This window comes from Cryptomeria japonica, unplaced genomic scaffold, assembly GCF_030272615.1.
Source record: "Cryptomeria japonica unplaced genomic scaffold, Sugi_1.0 HiC_scaffold_44, whole genome shotgun sequence".
In the NCBI taxonomy this organism is placed as follows: Eukaryota; Viridiplantae; Streptophyta; class Pinopsida; order Cupressales; family Cupressaceae; genus Cryptomeria; species Cryptomeria japonica.
Genome location: NW_026728866.1, coordinates 131250 through 151649, shown reverse-complemented (window position 1 = coordinate 151649; position 20400 = coordinate 131250). Strand labels below are relative to the sequence as shown.

The 20400-nt window shown below is 33.2% G+C and overlaps 1 protein-coding gene across 1 annotated transcript; it reads left to right on the top strand.

Annotated features, from left to right (window-relative positions):
- The first annotated feature begins 7807 nt into the window (after positions 1-7807).
- On the top strand, positions 7808-13996 carry LOC131862526 (protein HOTHEAD-like). The gene is made up of 6 exons (XM_059215000.1): positions 7808-8190; positions 10077-10096; positions 12145-12165; positions 12249-12881; positions 13031-13856; positions 13954-13996. Exons 1-6 carry the CDS (start codon positions 7808-7810, stop codon positions 13994-13996), a joined length of 1926 nt encoding a protein of 641 aa, XP_059070983.1.
- The last annotated feature ends 6404 nt before the right edge of the window (positions 13997-20400 follow it).

Here is a 20400-nt window from a genome sequence, read left to right as displayed (position 1 = left end):
AAGTCCCAACAAATTTTCTCATCTATAACTATTCAATCTAGTTAGAATATGTATCAAATTGATGTAGCCTCAATGTCTTCTTGAATGAGAAATTGGATGAAAAATTATATATGGTGTAGCCTCAATTTTTTTAAGTTATTAGATGTGAACATCTAGTTTACCAGTCAATTTGGCCTCCTACATTATTTCCTAAGAGTTGAGTTTTGACAATTTGATTTTAGCATCTTTACAATTCAAATTATATATGCCATCAATCTTTTGGAACATTTTAGAATTGCAAATTGTAACTCATATTCTCCAAGTATTGAGATTGAGTTGAAGTTGTCAACTTCTGATTAATCATTGTCAGTCAATGAATCGCACTATAGACAACTGATGAGTATATTTAGACTACATCTTTACTTTCTTGTTATCTATCTCTCCCATTCTTTGTCAAATATAAAACTCTCATTGGATATTTGCAAAAGATGTTTTGCAATATGTCCAAAGTACTCTTGACTTTGGCATACTCTATCAAAGAATAAAAAAATGTTTTGACTGGGTAGGCAAACTGTAAATTATATATGGTGTAGCCTCAATTTTTTTAAGTTATTAGATGTGAACATCTAGTTTACCAGTCAATTTGGCCTCCTACATTATTTCCTAAGAGTTGAGTTTTGACAATTTGATTTTAGCATCTTTACAATTCAAATTATATATGCCATCAATCTTTTGGAGCATTTTAGAATTGCAAATTGTAACTCATATTCTCCAAGTATTGAGATTGAGTTGAAGTTGTCAACTTCTGATTAATCATTGTCAGTCAATGAATCGCACTATGGACAACTGATGAGTATATTTAGACTACATCTTTACTTTCTTGTTATCTATCTCTCCCATTCTTTGTCAAAAATAAAACTCTCATTGGATATTTGCAAAAGATGTTTTGCAAATAGCGGACATTCTACACTACGTGACTATAGCGGACATTCTACACTACGTGACTATCATCTCATGATAACAATCAATGTCAATTAAAATTACTTTGTATTTGACTTGCGGGCATATGATAAAAATGTCTTCCACCAGAATATTTTTCAAACAAATTAAATGCTTTTGTGAGTTGGTGAGTATGAAGATGTAGAAGGATTGTCATTGACAAAATTGCGCAGTCAAACCATATAATTATTACGAATGAAACGGTCCAGCCATGTTGGATTTCCACTGTTTTTGACAGGACTTGTTCAAAGACTCTTATGGAAACGGTCCATTATAGTATATTATATCCTTCCAAATTTTAATTTGCCTTCACCGGAAAATAGCGGAGCGATGACAATTAAACAATAATTGGTCGACAAATTTATTTGAAGTTTTCAAATACAGGATTTTGTTGACAAAACCACCAAGGACAATATAAAATTTGGATAAATATGCATAGTCAATTCTTGATACTATCCATATGGATAGATGCGCGTGAACTTTTCTATTTTTATTTCAAACACAATATCTATAATTAGACTTAAGGGGGTGCGGGTGGGATTAGCGCACAGTAAACGTTACATACGAGTTGTGCATGTAAGCTAATTAAAGAGTTCTAACTTAGCATCTACCTCGTAATTTTAGTTAAAGTCTTTCACATCTTCATAAATTTCATGCATCTCATGCATAATTTCTGCTCCTGTGATCTATATATCATTTGTAATTCATACAAATAATGTAAATGAAGATGATTGCATTCATTCAGTTTTGATTTTCTTCTCTATTTTGCTTGCAAGTTTTGCTTCTCTCTTTTCTGCTAGATCTATTTTATTTTGCAGGGATAGCTGCAAAATTCTACATTATCCACATGTCAGAGCCATCCCCTCAACCATTTATCCACATGTTTTAACTTTGTTTTGACACCTTTTCCCTATTGCTATTGATGTCTTTCCTTTGGACATCTTTTTACTATATTTGCACTTCATGCAGATGATGAATAATTTGTGTCAAAAAATGCAACTCAAAACAAATCATTTGAGTAACAAAAGAGTATAACGGTTTGCAGTGAAGTCACAATGAAATGGCAGATTATATGGATTAAAGGAAGGTAGTAAACATGCCGCCAGATTTTCTTCCCATATTTTGTCTCTTTACCTTTCATTAAGTTAATTTAGGCTAAGTAAATAAATCTATATGATCAAATAATGATAAAAATGTATAAAACGATTAATGTTTTTTTTTTTCTTTTAAATTAAATGGAGGGATAATAATTTTTATTTTTAGATATAATGATGAAGAGAATTTTTTATGTAACTAAATTTAAAATTATTATGTGTAAATAATTCAAGATTTTACAAGTTAATTAAGGATTCTTTTATAAATTTATAATTCCTTGCACATCAATTTTGTATGTTATCTGATCTTTTTTATAATTGGCAAATTTAGATTAGTTGAGTGTGTGCATTGGAGAACTAATTTATCTTGAGTTTAATTTTTGTTTATCATTAGGACGTGTTATTTAAAAATAAATTGGAGAAATTATTGGAGTATAAGGGCTAAGTTCTTCTAAGTTGACCATTTTAAATATATTGGCTCTCAAAATTGTATACCTTGCAACTTTAAATAATGCACACAAGACCTAGACCTAGGGATATATATGTTGAGCTAGAATATATGGGTAAGAATCATCATTAGACAATAAAGAGTTAGAGGCCAACAAATAGGAACGAGTTTCTACCTTGCACTTTTGGCTTTATACTTGACTAAGGTGGTTATCTTAGAGGTAAAAACAAATGAGAAATGAAAACAACATGCCTTCAAAAAAACCATAAGTAAACCCGAAGTATTTTATGCTCAGACTATAAAGCACAATTCACAAAGGAAGTGATGCAACTTAGGAGTAGATATTTTTCTTTCAAGAAAATTTTATCTAAATTAGACAAATTTAATAATAACAAGGATTTTTGGCCCTTTTCGTTGTAATGGCATAATTCATTTGGCCTCAAAATATGCTAGAAATTATTAGTATGTTAGATTTAAAAAAATTAATCTTCAAACCCTTATAATTTTTCCCTTTGGTGTCTAATAAGATAAAATAAAGGATAAATTTAACTTTTTCAATCACTCTAATCTCAAAAGTAAGCTTATATTTTCTCGGGTTGAGGGTTTTGATTATTTTGAGACCTTTGCTCCTATAGCCAAGATGGATTCCACTCATCATGAACTTTTCATTGTTCCATATTAGGGTTGGTTAGTGTATCAATTGGAGGTGAAGAGTACTTTCCTACATGGTGATCTTCAGGGGGAGACATGTATAAAGGAGTCTTTGGGCTTTGTGTGGGATTCTTATCTTGTTTTTAGAATACATTATTCATTATATGGTCTCAAACAATCTAATAGAGCTTGGTATGTGAAGATAGACAGTTTCTTGCTTGCTTCCAGATTTACTAGGTGTCACTCTAATCCCACAATTTACATTCAAAGGCATGGGTAAAACTTCTCATTCTTGTTCTCTATGTGGATGACTTGATTCTCACATAGAGTTCTCTTATCATGATTGAAGATACTTAACAAGATTTGATGGAGTTTTTTGACATGTCCGACCTTTGTCTATTGCATTACTTCCTTGGTCTCCAAGTTCATCAATCTTCTGCAAGTATTTCTACCTTCCAATAGAAGTATGCTCTTGATTTTCTTCAAAGATTTTGGATGGTTTATTGCAAGCCAATCCCTACTCCATTTTCAGTTAGGTATTGTGTTGTCTACCAGTTGTACTAGTCCATCAATTGATGCTACATTGTATCAGCAGTTGGTTGACAACCTTTTGTACTTAACACATTTAATGTAGGTAGGAACAATGTAATGTGCAAGGGACTGAGTGATACCCCTAATGTGTAAGGAACGCATGGTAAAAGATGTCATGTGAGATGCATGATGTCTCCAATGTGAAAAATGTATGAATATAAATCCAAGAATGGAATAAAGAGGAAGACATGATGCCCCTAAATGTAAGGATGTGACCTTGAATATGAAACTAGAGGGAAGGTATGATTTTTCCCCGATGAATGGATTAATGCCAAAGATATGTCAAGTGGAATGCAAATGGTATAAAGGATACACTTATACAGAATAGTGATATAATAAAGTAGGGTCAATAAGTGACTCTACAAGTTGAATGTATCAATATAGAATAAAAATGTAAATTATAAATAATCTTGGTATAGAGATGTAGGACCGATTTAAGTGACTTTATAAGTGATATCAATATGGGATTAGTATTCAAGCTCTAAAAAACATGATTTAACAATGTAGGGTCAAAGCCTACAAACTAATCAATAATGGGAAGGTGTAGGCCTTGTAGTAAAATGGGATACATAGAATATATAGGTGAATCAACGCAAACATGAACTATGATAAGGAAATATAATAAAATATAGTGGTAATTTAGTGATAATATATGTAAAAACCAAGAGTGGATATAAAAATTTTAAGGTGAAAATGTGTGACCAACCTAGCTGGTGGATAAAGGCAAGAGGGAAATGTCTACAAATTAAATATATGGAAAAATATGTGAATAAGAAAAAATTCAAAGAAACTTTTTAGCCAAAATCAGTCCCCCTAAGACACCTCAACTGGGGAAGACCAAGTGTGTGAAAAAATATAGAAAGTGAAATGGGCATTAAAGCACAATAAACCTATGGTAAGTAAGAAAAGTCTAAAATGAAAAAGTAAATAGGAAAAATAAAAAAGATATAAAGGTAGAAAGGAAATGTAAGTGATAGGTATATATGGATATAAGCTTAAGTGATGCTCATAATGCTTATAATCCATTAAAAAACAATTTGGGTGCCCCCTTTAACACAATTTATGTTGTCTCATCTTATAGATCATCTTTATATGGCCAACAAAATCATCTATTTCGTCAATTCATGTTCCTAATATTATTCTTGTTTTTGTCATTTCCTTATAACCCATTCATACTTATTAACACGTGGTTATGGTGGAATTTTCACCATTTGATGCTCTACAACTTTCTTTTCTTTCAACTTATTATTTTGCACACGGAACTTGAGTATTTCTTATATTGAGTCTTCCTTTTTTTTGGTATATGGTGTACAATTTTAGGCCCTTATTACTTTGTTTGTTGTTTCATCGTTTATTTCCTTTGTAAAACTTGAAACATAGCCTATGCCAAAATGGGAGCTTTAGAGCAAGGTATGGACATCCATCAAAATTAAGGGGTGTTATTTTTAGTTGACTAGAAAATTGCACTTGTTAAGACACTTGGCACATGATGATTCACACATCTACACCTTGGCAATCTTAAAGAGGCAAATCTCACCATTACAAGGACATGACCCACTAGTTTACCACACTTGATCTCGCGAGAAACTTAATAACATTCATTTAAGTATCACATTATGAACATATTTCCACAACATAAATGAGGTATTTCCACTCCAAATCGACAACATCTTTTCCTTACTATGTTCACATGGGGTCTATGGTTAGTCTTTGAATTCCATGGCCCACGGAATAAATTTCTGCACACTACACAAACCGTTAATGTATCCAAAATAATAATAACACAAATTTAATCATTGCATTCACATTAACAATAAATATAGTGCAATCCTTTCCCCAAGTACAAAATTCAAGCATCCAAATTAACTGTGGTGATCATAACTGATCATGCACAAGATCGTTGCCTAAAATTTTATAAAGCAATCAAAGAAGTACTTGATATTCTACATCATATTCGGAAAATGCACGAAATCGATTAAATATTATTTCATGAAGCAAGCATAACAATTTAATAATCCTCATGGTATTGGAAACATGGATATAATTATGACAATCTAATTCCATAATTAACTGTAATCATCCTAATGATTCGCATTGCAGTGTAAACATGAGCCTACTCATCAAGGATTGCTAAGTCTTATAAGGTCCATAGGTGAAATAATAATAGATTCATTCTATTTACAATCATCATCATAAAAATTAACTATCTCATTTCTTCAAGCGTTCAAGACTCAACATCAAAATTATTATCTAGGTAATTGAACCTTCATTTGGCCTTCACGATGCTTGTTCTCTTAACACCATCATAAGGTATCCTTCCTAATCACATCATCATATCAATTTTTGATGAGGGTATAAGGACTTTCTAAGAAGAATAATCTGTCTAATAGCGAATTGTAGCAGAGCTCATTTTAACTATGTAAGATTTCATCAAAGGTTGTTTCAAGTGTATATGATCATATGATTTAGCTATCTTATCCTGCAATTACAATTAGAATCCAAATCTGACAAGATTCCAATCTCTAGGTATGATACTCAAATGCAATGTCCAAAAGTATCACTTAAATGAAGGTATGTAGTGTTTAAGGAAATCTTGTGAGAGGAATCGCAATGTGGAAGTTAAATATATGATGAGAGAATGCAAAAAACGGAAAGAAATGTACCCTAAGTCCATTAAAAGAGAATGGTAAGGTAGACTTCAATCCCAAAATGTGTCTGAAATCAAAATATATTTTTAGACAAAATCCAAGGAGATGGAATAGTGGTTAAGATTAATGAAGCTTTCAGGAAGGTGGAGATTTATTGGAGAGTTGTGTTGAAAACCCTTTCATGGAGTTATCAAAGTGGTTTAGAATAAAGGAAAGAAATAGCTTATGAACACACGAAAAAACCAGCACAAAAGGTGAGAAAAGATTGGAAAACGAATGCTAAAGAAATAGACATCATTGATATTCAACAAGGAGAATTTGTGTTCAACGTAGGAGGCAAAAAAATGGTGATAGATTCCTAATCAAGAAGGCAAATGGAAAATGTCTAAGAGAGACGGAGAGGGAAGCAAGAAAGAAACACATTGTATCCAAAATGAGCATGGAATCTTTGTTTTGAGATACACAAAATATCATAGAGGATTAGGCTAAGGAACATTTTCCACTTACCCTCTTCATTTTATGTATAAGTATTCAGGGTAACAATTTTGCATATGAAAAATCATTATTTTGTCTATTTTCATTTTCTTATTTTTGATATTATTTTGCAAGTATTGTAGGTTGTGTATTTCTTATATGTTTTCCTTCATAGATTCCATACTACTAGGTTTGGATTTTAACCTCGTATATGTGAAGAATAGACTTAATAATAATGTCTTTATGAAGTTACTTGCAACATATATAACATTCAATGGGGTGGATAAAGGTAACCCTGGGTCAGCTGGCTGAGGGGGAGTTGCTTGTGACCATGATGGTAGGCTTGTTTCAGTAGGGGTGCTTCAGTAGGGGCAATCCCACTGGGCGCCTAGACAAACCACCATATCGAAGCTAAAGCTTCTTACACTGGGTTACATATGGTGATCAAAGAAGGGTTCAAAAAAGTCTGGCTCGAGAGTGATTCTCTAAATATCATCAGGTGTGTTAGTGAGCAAAGTGAGCCCAACTGGACCATAATTCAATTAATTCAAGTTTGCCATATCATGATTAATAAAATTGATGATTTCATGATCTCCCATGTTTATCGGGAAGGTAATAGGCCAGTGGACCACCTGGCTAACATAGGTGTGGATTATGTGGACATGCGATGGTGGACGGGAAAGGAAACTTTCCTGATACAATTGTGCCAACTGACGAGAAAGGACACTGAATGCATTGGCCAATCATATCTCTTTAATAATTTTAGAATGCCAAATGAATTAAATCTTTCATGGGATTTTCGTTCAAATTCCAAAGCCAAGTTTTCTATATCCTTGTTTTGTATCTAGTTTTTCATTGCTTGGCTTTGGTTGGGTTTCCATTGTTGCAAAGATAACTTTCTAATGGGAGGTGACAAGAACATAATGGAACCTACCTCCTATGAGAGATGGGAAAAGAACAGAGGGCTATGGATGGAGATTACTGATGGGGTCCTTGTTTCATATCTTGAGAGGCTTCATGGCAATGATCCGAAAGTGACAGAGGATTTTGTGAATGGTTTGGAGAAAGGCATCCTCACGACGTTTGGAGTGGAGTTTAGAATTGATGAAACCTTCGTCATGGAGATATCTTCTTTGCAGATGGAAGGCAACAATTTCTATAGAGAAAGGAAGGTGGTGAAAGAAGCCATTGCGGCTTTCGTTGACAAAGATAGCGAGAGGAAATGGGTGAAAAATATGAAGGACGGCGACTATAACAGGAAGGAACTGAAATTACTTTGGGCGGAGATGGCCGCAGTGATTATGAGGTACATTACTCTTGATAGACGCTATGCCAATATTATCTCTTACCACTTTATGATATTAAACCATTTAGGGCACAAGAAAAGAATTTCTTTGTCTTTCTATCTGTTATCTTCTCTTGAAAATAGCTTGGTGAATCATGCCAAAAATGGTGATAACCCTGTTCTGCATGAGTGATGCAAAGGCTCGTGTCCATGACTAAAATCATCCCTCCATATCAGGTTCAGACACACATCAATTTCTTTTGTAGCAACACTCACCTAAACACACCTCAAATACATAGGTTTTCTCAAACCAATAGGCTACACAAACCACAATGCCAAACTCTACACGTCAACACCTTTAGACACTTTGGAATTATAATTTTGATATTAAAAGACCACACATAGTCACCATTCACATAAAAAAATCATGAAGTAGTTTTTTGCAACCTTCTTGTAGTGGTAGTGACAGGAACTCACGTAGACATGGCGGTTTCTAGAAATTGACTCATTTGAGATGAATTTTTCTAGTAAGAAGGAATTTTGTTCACAACATCATAATATATCCGTACACCAAGTGTCAGGTCATTATTTGACTATACATATCTATACCAACACATTTTCTAACTATAGATCTGGTAAACCATTTTCTGAACAGGCTGCTTTCACAAAAATGATCATAACTTGCTCATTTTTACATTAAATTCCATCAGAATTGAAAAAAATGAAAGTAGACTCAATTTTATTTCCATAAATGTGACATTTTAACAATAATCCTTCCATAAAAAATATAACAAAGATTTGTAACACACAGGAATTAGAGTTTTACCAGTATGTACCATTGTCAAATAAGCATTTTGACATCATTTTGCATGTGCCAACCTTAACTTGAGACCCTGAAACCAAAACTTAAACCCCCCACATCTTCGTCCAACAATGATGTTCATTATGTGTAAGATATCGAGATGGACAAATAAGAGTCTGGTATGGCTATGGACTGGTGGGAACTCAATGTCTCGGATGATTCCATATGTCATCCCTCTTCGTAGGAGGGCCCCCAATGAAATATTACACCTACCACTGGAAGAAGCAAAAGAAAAAAACACCCCAGAAGGGCTGCCTGTAAGTATAAAAACCCAAATTACAAGATTCGGGGCCACCAAATACGAAGAAGTCCAAAACTGGAAAAATTGGGGAAACCAAGGGAAAGCAGACGGAAATAAAGCTGGAAATCCCCATTAACACTGAACAAGGGGAACAGGGGGAACAGGGGGATACCCAAAAAGATTCTTATTTTGGTACTCTCCTTAACAGCGCTGTCAAAAGCTAGGAGAATTGCTTTCTTTGGGTCAGTAAGGAGATTAATTTGTTAAAGAATGGAATTAAAGATATCATTAACAATTTCACTGAGACGCCCATGGAAAGCAGGACGAATAAACTTCTCTGAATGACACAGGAACTCATAGAAGATGTAAAGACCATGAAAACAGATCAGGAATCAAGGATTGGTCAGTTGGAGATTAGCTTATAACAAATTAAGGGTAATCTGAAGAACCTGGTGGATATCAGTAGGGAAGCCATGAATAACAGTGCTCGGGGTCTTAAAGAGGTAAATGCGATGATAGCGGATCAAAGAGCTTAGACCAACAGAAGCATTCCATCCTCTGACATCAAATGGAAGAAGAGAATCCAGGAACCAAACTTGCAGGGTACGAGACTTCAAACCACCACAGGTCCCTATACAAGGACTAGAAGCAGGAACCAGGAGAATAATACCTCCAGGTTCATCATGGATGAGCTCGAGGACATCAATAAGAGGGTGACTCAAAAGAATTCGAAGATGAAGTAATCTCTGGTCGAGTGAGTAACTTTAAGTTTTTTCTTGTTCTATTTTTTTTTTTGTTGTGTAGGTTTGGCCACTGTTTCCATGGTTGTTATGTCATTCATTACAGACTAGTTAGTGACTTCTTATGTTTGTTGTGCTCTTTAACTTTGGGTTTCGGGTCCCTGTAAAACCCGTTTATCTCAATCAAAAAAAATCCATCTATAACATTCACAAGATAAGATACCACTCGTAGTTATACGAACAACCTCACCTTATAACTATTTATATAGCAACAATAGGATTATATTTTAATTATAAATTATCAATAAGTTAAATTAACTCGAATAATTGTCCTATGTGTGGACATTACAAGTCCCAAAAAAAATTCTCATCTATAACTATTCAATCTAGTTAGAATATGTATCAAATTGATGCGAAAACTGTCTTCTTGAATGAGAAGTTGGATGAAAAATTATATATGGTGTAGCCTCAATTTTTGTAAGTTATTAGGTGTGAACATGTAGTTTGCCAACAAATTACGGCTCCTACATTATTTCCTAAGAGTTGAGTTTTGATAATATGATTTTAGCATCTTTACAATTCAAATTATATACGCCATAAATCTTTTGGAGCATTTTGGAATTGCAAATAGTAACTCATATTCTCCAAGTATTGAGATTGAGTTGAAGCTATAAAAATAGGTTACAACTCCCTTATCAGTCAAGAGCAGCAAGCACAACCTCAAAGGTCATTTTCATTCTGCTGGAATGAAGTTGACCTTTCTAAAGATGGATGCTTTGCTTGGAGGATTCTAACAAAAGACAAATTAATCAAACTTGGGATTGTTGATCCTTTTTGGTGTGTTCTTTGTGGATAGGCTCAAGAGGATGTGGATCACCTTCTATTACAATGTTCCTTTGCACAGTCCTGTTGGGCTCACATCATTAATAAAATGAATTGGATTTATCCCTTATCAGAGAATCTCTGGGATATATTCACAAATTGGCCTTCACTCTATCATCAATCATTTTTTTCTTGCATCTGGAAATTCATCCCTCCTAGGATCACCTAGTGGGAAAGAAACAAGAGGATCTTTAGATAGGAACCTTCAAGCTTATCTCGGGTCTTGCAGAAAATTGAAACTTCTATTTCAGAAGTAGTAAATGCATATGTAGCAAAATCCAAATCAATCAACTCTTCGTTTTCAGATTGGGATTAAAAAATCCTTCAATCCTGGGAACACATTAATCTCCCTTTTACGGAAAGCTCTTTCCAACCCCCCAAAAGAACAATAGATAGATTAAAAATCAATTGGATTCGTCCTCTGAAAGGTAAGTTAAAGTTAAACTTTAATGGGGCAACCAAACACAATGCACGCAAAGCAGGTGGTGGGTGTGTAATTAGGGATCATAAAGGAAATATTCTTGTAGCTTCAGTACTTCCATTCCTGGATGGTTATAATAATATGGCAGAAGCACATGCCCTTCTCCAAGGTCTCTTGTTGACTAAATCCTTTCAAATTTCAAACATCTTAATTGAGGGTGACTCTTTGCATTATCAATTCTCGTAGAAAGAGAATCTTGCACAATTGGAGCATTCAATATGTGTTGCAACAAGTCTGGCTGACCGTATGTTAATATGTATAAACGTAGATAGACGTTGACCATATGTTAATATGTATAAAATTACGAATGAAACCGTATGGGCTGCAAGACAGACATGTTACATTTCCACTTGCCCTTGACTGGACTTGGTAAAAGACTCTTATGCAAGATGGTCCATTATTTTATTGTTTTAATTAAACCGAAGACAGTGGAGGGATGATAATTCAACAATAATTGGTTGACAAAATTTATTTCATTTTCTAATTTGAACTTTTCAATCACGGGATTTGTTTGACAAAACCACCAAGGACAATATAAAATTTGGATAAATATGCATAGTAAATTCTCGATACTATCCATATGGATAGATACGCGTGAACTGTTCTTATTCTATTTCAAAGACAATATCTATAAATAAGTGCAACGATTGCAAATACATCACAAAACATTCATTCGAAGAAGAATTAGACTGGTTAATCACATTCAGTATGGAGAAATTATTTCTTCTGATTTCATGCCTGCTGATGTTTACACATCAATTCTGTTCAGAAGCAGCAACATCTAATCCGGGTGGGTAAAAACTTTGGAATCAATATAGTTGTTTCTTAGCATAGGATTGTTTTTGACATTGACGATTCTGTGTGCAACTGCAGAGTACCCATATTCGTTTATGACAGCAGATGCTCAAAAGGCAGCTTCAAGATCATATGATTACATTGTGGTTGGAGGAGGTACAGCGGGATGTCCCCTGGCAGCAACTCTCTCACAGCACTACTCTGTTTTAGTATTGGAGAGGGGAGACTCTCCTTACGGAATTCCCGATGTGGAGGATTTCAGAGGGTCTCCCACAACTAATCCCAAAGTAGCGCAGGGGTTTGTCTCAGAAGATGGAGTGCAGTTGGTACGGGCGAGAGTTTTAGGAGGCGGATCAGCCATCAACGGTGGAGTCTACAGCAGGGCGAGCACTGAATATATTCGGAAAATAAAGTGGGATGAGAAACTTGTATATGAGTCATATGAATGGGTAGAACGGTTGAATGCCTTCCAACAATACAAGCTTTCTACTTGGAATTCTGCTACCAAGGATGGGCTTCTTCAAGCTGGAGTTCTTCCTTACAACGGCCACACTTTCGATCATTTGGTTGGCACCAAGATCAGTGGCTCAATCTTTGACGAGAATGGAAAGAGACATACAGCCGCAGATCTACTCCAGTATGCAAATCCAGAAAATATTGTAGTTCTTCTCAATGCTACTGCCAGCAGAATACTCTTCAGTTTGGGATCAGGTACCAATTCATATTTTGCTTTCAGAATTCCCCTACCCTACTTTACTTTGATGAGTATTCCTTTTATTCTTTTACAAAATATTCAGAAATATATTTCATATATCCATCTATGTGTATGCATGTAATATTATCAACAATCTATATTGCAGGAAAGCCAAAGGCTAGCGGAGTGGAGTTCAGAAGCAATAATGATGGTCTCATTTATCAAATTTCACTTAACCAATTGTCAATCAATAGTGAGGTGATTTTGTCAGCAGGAAGCATAGGTAGCACTCAACTTCTCCTCTTAAGCGGAATTGGTCCAAAAAGACAACTCAAAGAAATGAATATTCCTGCTCTTTTAGATTCACCTTTTGTAGGTAAACAAGTTCAAGATAATCCTAGTGCAGCCTTTACTATAGTATCCTCGAAACCACTTGAAGATTCTTATTCACAATTAGCGGGCATTTTAGGCAATTCCCAAAATTACATCGAAAGTGGTAGCCTTGTCCAACGGAATAATGGTACAAATACACAATATTTAGGTGTTCTTGATATTAAGTTGGCATTTCCCTTATCAAGGGGTGATCTTTGGCTTAAAAGCGTAGACCCTCGAGATAACCCCTATGTTCGTTACAACTACTATTCACACTCTCTTGATCTACAAAGATGTGTGAAAGGTATAAAAGTAATGGTTAATCTGAGTATGTCATCTTCTATCCAAGAGTTTGCATTTACTGATAGTGGAAATTCCAAAACACTCCAATTCCTTGGAATAGCATTACCAAAGAATCAATCAAATGATGATGCCTTGGCGAAGCTTTGCAAAGAGGCACTAGGGACATTTAACCATTATCATGGAGGTTGTCAAGCTGGTTTAGTGGTTAATGAAAGGTATCTGGTGAAAGGTGTTGATAATCTCAGAGTTGTGGATGGCTCAATTTATAAGGATTCCCCTGGTACCAACCCACAAGCCACAACCATGATGCTTGGAAGGTATTTATTTTTATTAAAAATTTTATTGCATTATTTCTTTTTCGATTCTCACAAAATATAACATTAACAATACATTTTGATCATGCAATATGTGCAGGTATATGGGAATTCATATCCTTCAAGAACGCACAATCTCTTAAAAATATGAGAAGACCATGTTGAAATAATTGGCACGCTTGTTGTGCTCACATTCATTTATCATAGAACTAAATAATACCAAACATGGTAATGTTTTTGATAAAGTGTGAAATTGTAAATAATTCAATTTTACCTCTCATTTCCTATCAATATAAATATTTTCCAAGATAGCACATTGTTATGAAATTTACAAGAATAAATTTAATTTGAGCTTTGATTAACTTTCATACAAAAGTGCACTTTCTTTTTTAATTGAATTGATATTATAACAAAAATACATGTTCCAAGGTTTTATGAATAAAGGAATGCATAATTTTTCTTATAATTTATTGTTATATGATGATGTAAATGTAGAAGTGTTTAATTTGGTATTTACTTTTTACACTATATAGTACTTCTTTTTTTGTTTTGTTGGCTTAATTATAAGTTATGGTGAGATGTATGTTTTTTAAGAAAATCATGTTAAATAAATTTACGAAATGAACATGTGAAAAGGATAAAATTATTACAATATCACTTCTTGGCCAAAATGTTTGTGCATAACATAACTAAAATGAATTGTACAATAGTATGATCACAAATTCTGCATACCCATGCCATTTGTCATTTAGTTTTATGCCTATTTTGAACAAATATATTAATTCAAATACCCAATCGCAAATGACACAATAGTGTGTGAATTTGGGCTCATTTTACTAGCCTCATGACCTATTTGTAAACACAAATATCTATATAAACCTAGCATTAAATAATATATTGACAATAGACACACCACTAAATTCATTTTACCTACATTGTTATCTCACTTCTCTAAACATATACCTCCATTTCGGTTCTTTCTACCTAGATCTAACTTATATTCTATATCAAGGCAACTACATAATTGTAAACTTGTCTCTTTCCAATTTGAATTTAAAATTTCATATTTTTGGTACATCAACCTCCTTTGTCCATGTAAAAGTAAAGATCTACGCTAGAAGCATTTATGAAAGAATTGTCAACTTCACAAGCTAAAAGTGATATTTATATTTTAAATTTCAAATTAACTTGAAATAATGAAGAAATTTTAACGTAAGTTATGTTTATAATTTTTATTTTTATAAATATTAACATGATATATTTTTTAAGAAATTTTAGAATAAAATTTGAATGCTTAATTACACACACACACACACAGATATATATATATATATATATATATATATATATATATATATATATATATATATATATATATATATATATATATATATATATATATATATATATATATGGGTCAATGGAACGTCACAAAAAAAGGAGAAACACATTTTCAAGGAAGAGTATCCCAATACTTATAATTGGATCGCAATGGTGTTCCACATAGTAAATTTAATATTTTCCTCTTGGGAATAGTTTATAAGGTTACAAGTCCATGCAAAAAAAATTATTTTTTTGGCAACTATATTATAGATGGATTTAGTTTGATGGAGATTGACTCTTTCATCCAACTTGTCTTTGATAGAGGTAGGTCGTTTACAATAGTTTCTTCATTTCTTAATGCCACGGATACGGATAAAATATGTTCCATTCGATAGTGCTATCTTTAATGCTCTATCTAAACTAAATTGGTGAAGGTTGTTCCATTCGATAGTGCTTATGAAGTTTGGAAATGATTGAAAAACATAGGTATGAAGGAAATTATAGAGATAAACTAGCTAACATGCAGACTGCAATATGAGAACTTAAGGATGAAAGAAGGTGAAGACATAACAAGTTATTTTCAGAATGTTGACGGTGTAGTGAATGACATCAAAGATCTTAGCGACACCTTGGATGATAAGGATATGATGGAAAATATTATGAGGACTTTACTAGAGTGTTACAATGACAAGATTTCTTCCATTGAAGAAACTTATGATCCCTCCAAGTTCACCAGGGAATGATTGTATGGCACCATGACTACATTCGGGATGAGGAAGTTTGGCAAAGACAAAGCAATAACTGAGATAGCCTTTGAAACCCCAAAAGATATGGATGAAAATTCAGATGATGCGATCCTAGATGAAATGGAAGCAAAAATTTGTAAGAAAGGTAAAGAGAGGAACCAACAAGTATAAAGGTGTGTTACCTATTAAATTTTTTAAGTGTGGAAAGATTGGTCATTATGCATCTAGATGTCCAAACAGAGGAACAACACAAAAGTTTAAAGAAAATAAAGAAAATTCAATAAGAAATCCTATTATGTTAAAGATGATGTTGGTATTTCCGATGATGAGTCAGAAGTGTTGGCATTGGATTGTCATTGATGTGAATAGATATAGTAGTGGGTGGAGATGTAGGAGGATTAGTGCCCCAGAGGAAGATTAGATTCATTGAGATGGTGGTGTATCATACTAGCAATTAGTTGAGTAGATTTGATTGTACATGTGCTAGTTGTACAAGCATGTAGCTAGTAAAGGCATTTAGTCTAAGGCCACAAAGAAGACAATTGGGAGTTTTCTTGGTCGTGGAATTAGACAAAGAAGACATGGGTCATAAAGTGGTGAAGGCATTGGACAAACTGGCCTAGCTCAGAAAAAGTGTAGTTGCAGTAATACATAATACATCGTGTTAGTGACACAATGTTACAGGGATAGTATAATACATCATATTATCACTATCATTGTTTTGTGGTCAAAACTCCACATTGACCAAAGGTAGTTGGGTATGTGCAAGTTCATGGTGGGCCAAACATGCCCTTAAGTGGCAATGAAAAAAACAAAACAGAGTTAGGCAACTTGACATAAAAATTTGAATAAGCTACCAACATTATTTCAAAAATATGTAAGAATAGAATTTGTATCAAATTGAATCTGGTTTCTAATCTAATAGTTCTTTTTAAAAAAATTAAAAATCTATTTGAATAAAATTTGAAATTTCAATGCAGCAGTACATAAATTTGAAGGAAAAGGTAAGAAGCGAGTGTCTGTCAGACCATCCTAATCACAATCAAATCATAAAAATATTTTATAATATTTTAGTATAAGTAGGAGACTCATGTCTGGATGTGATACATAATTTTTTGTATTTTTTTTTATATAAATAATTAATTATGATTTTTTTAATATAACTTTTTAAAAACATAAAACACTCGTATGTTTGAGCACCATAACTTGGTCAAAACTTTATGAAATTCAATTTTTCTTTTTTCTAATCCTATAATATATAAAGAATAGAATGTGACGCATGTTTCTGATTCAAAAAATGTGATACCGTTAGAAATTTATAGATATTTTTCAATCGACCTATCAATCAGAACTTTAGTAAGAATATCACCACTTTTTGGCCCCTCGTGGTCCTACACATACCCAGTTGTGAAACTGTGACAAGAGATAAGAAAAGTGCATAACAAACTATGTTTGGGATTACCGCTATTTCACAGGTCAATGTTTTCAGCTAACCAAGCTAGCTGCGAAACTGCAACATGAGAAAGTAGAAGTGCATAACACGTGGAGAATGTTATCCCTATTTTTCGATCAACTCTCTGCATTGACCAAAGGAAGATATGAAACTGTGATAAGCACATAACACGCAATTTCACTATTTCATGGTTCAACTCTTGGCGTTGACGAAGGTAGCTATGAGACTGTGAAAAGGCATGTGTATCAAATGAGATCTTTTAGTCTGAACATCAAACAAGAAGAAGAGAAAATGTTGGGTAGATTTGTAGCTGAAAATATATTTTCAAAAGTAGAGGTTGGATGAAAAGTCAAATTTTATTGCAGAGATTGTTGAGAAAAGAAAGAAGAGTATTTAATGTGGACGCCTGCAAATCTGAAATGAAAAGACAAGAAGAAAAAAATTTGTAGCTGAAACTCTTTATTTTTTAATTTCTCTTTTGGAGGGAAAACTGGGTGTGCCTTTATTAACAAAAAAGAAGTGAAGTAAGTAGGCGTCAAACGAAAAACAAGAAGAGAAAGTGTTGTTGGCATGAAAGTAAATAATCTCTACAAGAATGAAGGAAAGAGAACAAATAATCTCTACAAGGCTACTAGAATGGAGTTCACAAGAATTAATGATGCCCTAGCTTATCAAGTGTCACTTAATCAATCGTAGACCAATAGTGAGGTGATTTTCCCAACAAGAAGCATAGGTAGCCCATAAATTCAATTCTTAAGTAAAATCAGTCCAAGAAAACAACTTAAAAAATTCAATATTACAATTCTTTTAGATTTGCCTTCAAAAAGAAAACATGTTCAAGATAATACAAGTACAAGATTCACTATAGAATCTCGAAAACCACTTTAATTTGCTTATACATCGGCAGTGAGCATTGTAGACAATTCACAACTCTACATCAAGAGTTTTACCTTTATCTAAGAAAGTAATGCCACAAATATAAAACATTCCGCTTACGTAAGGTTTATCCTTTATGCTAAGTGCTCATTATACAAGGGAATAGACTATTTATATTTATTTGCCCGTGAGCTTGAAATCATTTTAAGCGGAGGCCGACGTTAAATTCTTTAAATCTCAAAAAAGTTCAAGATAATCCTAGTGATGGCTTCACTATAGTATCCTCAAACCCACTTGAATATTCTTATACACAAGTAGTGGGGATTTTAGACAATTCATAAAATTACATCGAAAGTGGTAGCCTTATCCAATGGAATAATGGCACAAATACACAATATTTAGTTGTTCTTGATATTAAGTTGGCATTTCCCTTATCAAGGGGTGACCTTTGGCTGAAAAGTGTAGATCCTCGAGATAATCCCTGTGTTCGTTACAGCTACTATTCACACTCTCTTGATCTACAAAAATGTGTGAAAGGTATAAAAGTAATGGTTAATCTAAGTATGTCATCTCCTATTCAAGAGTTTGCATTTATTGATAGTGGAAATTTCTGGAAACACTTCAATTCCTCAGAATAGCATTACCAAAGAATCAATCAAATGATGATGCCTTGGCCAAGCTCTGAAAAGAAGCACTGGGGACATTTTACCATTACGATGGAAGTTGTCAAGCAGGTTTAGTGGTTAATAAAAGATATATGGTGAAAGGTGTTGATAATCTCAGGGTTGTGGATGGCTCGATCTATAAGGATTTCCTTGGTACCAACCCACAAGCCAAAACCATGATGCTTGAAAGGTATTTATTTAGCTTAATAATTTAATTCGATTATTTATTTTTTAATTCTCTCATTATATAACATTAACGGTACATGTTGATCATGCAATATGTGCAAGTATATGGGAATTCATATCCTTCAAGAACGTACAATCTCTCAAAATTTTGAGAAGACCATGCTGAAATAATTGGAACACTAGTTGTACTTTCATTCATTTATCATCTAGAACTAAATAATACCAAACACGGTAATGTATTTGACAAAGTGTGAAATTGTAATTTCAATTTTACCTCTTACATCTTATGAATATAAATACTTTCCAAGATAGCACATTGTAATGAAATTTACAAGAATAATTAAATTTGAGTTTCAATTAGCTTTCATACAAAAGTGCACTTTCTTTATAAATTAAATTCATATTATAACAAAAATGCATGTTGTAAGGTTTTATAAATAAAGAGATGCATATTATGAGGATGTAAATGTACAAGTGTTTGATTTGGTAATTATTTTTTACACTATATAGTACTTACTTTTATTGTTTTGCTGGTTTATTTAAATGTTATGGTGATATGTATATTTTTTAAAAGATAAATTATTTATCATATTAAATAAATTTGCAAAATCAACATGTGAAAAAGATAAAATTCTTAAAATATCACTTCTTGGCCAAAATGTGTGTGCATAGCATAAGTAAAGTTAATTGTACAATAGCATAATGGAAAAATTTTCATACCCATGTCATTTCTCATTTAATTTTATCCCTATTTTGAGCTAATATATTAACACAAATACACAATCACAAATGACACAATGTTGTGTGAATTTGGGCTCATTGTACTAGCCTCATTATCTATTTCTAAGCACAAATATCTCTATACATTTATCATTGAACAATCTATTCACAATAGACACAACACTAAATTCATTTTAACTACCCAACTATCACACTTCTCTAATCATATACCTCCATTTAGTTGTTTCTACCTTGATCTAACTTGTATTCTATATCAAACCAAGTACAAAATTGTACGCTTGTCGCTTTCTAATTTGAATTTCAAATTTCACATTTTTGGCAAAACAACCTCCTTAATCTATGTAAAAGTAAAGATCTATTTTAGACACTTCTATAAATGAAATTTCAATGTAGGTTATGTTTGGTGACACTTATACTGCATTATTTTTCATGTAAAACCCTAGATTTCCATTTTTTGAATACCAAACTCGAGTTATAATCCTTATAATTTCCAAGATGTCACATTTGATACTTGAATGTAAATATGGTGGACTTTTACATCATTTATATACTGTACA

Coding starts and splice junctions, on each gene's coding strand:
- LOC131862526 (XM_059215000.1), top strand. CDS start 7,808: ATGGAACCTACCTCCTATGAGAGATGGGAAAAGAACAGAGGGCTATGG. Junction 8,191..10,076: donor ATGGCCGCAGTGATTATGAG/GTACATTACTCT, acceptor TTTGTTGTGTAG/GTTTGGCCACTGTTTCCATG. Junction 12,882..13,030: donor ACTCTTCAGTTTGGGATCAG/GTACCAATTCAT, acceptor TCTATATTGCAG/GAAAGCCAAAGGCTAGCGGA.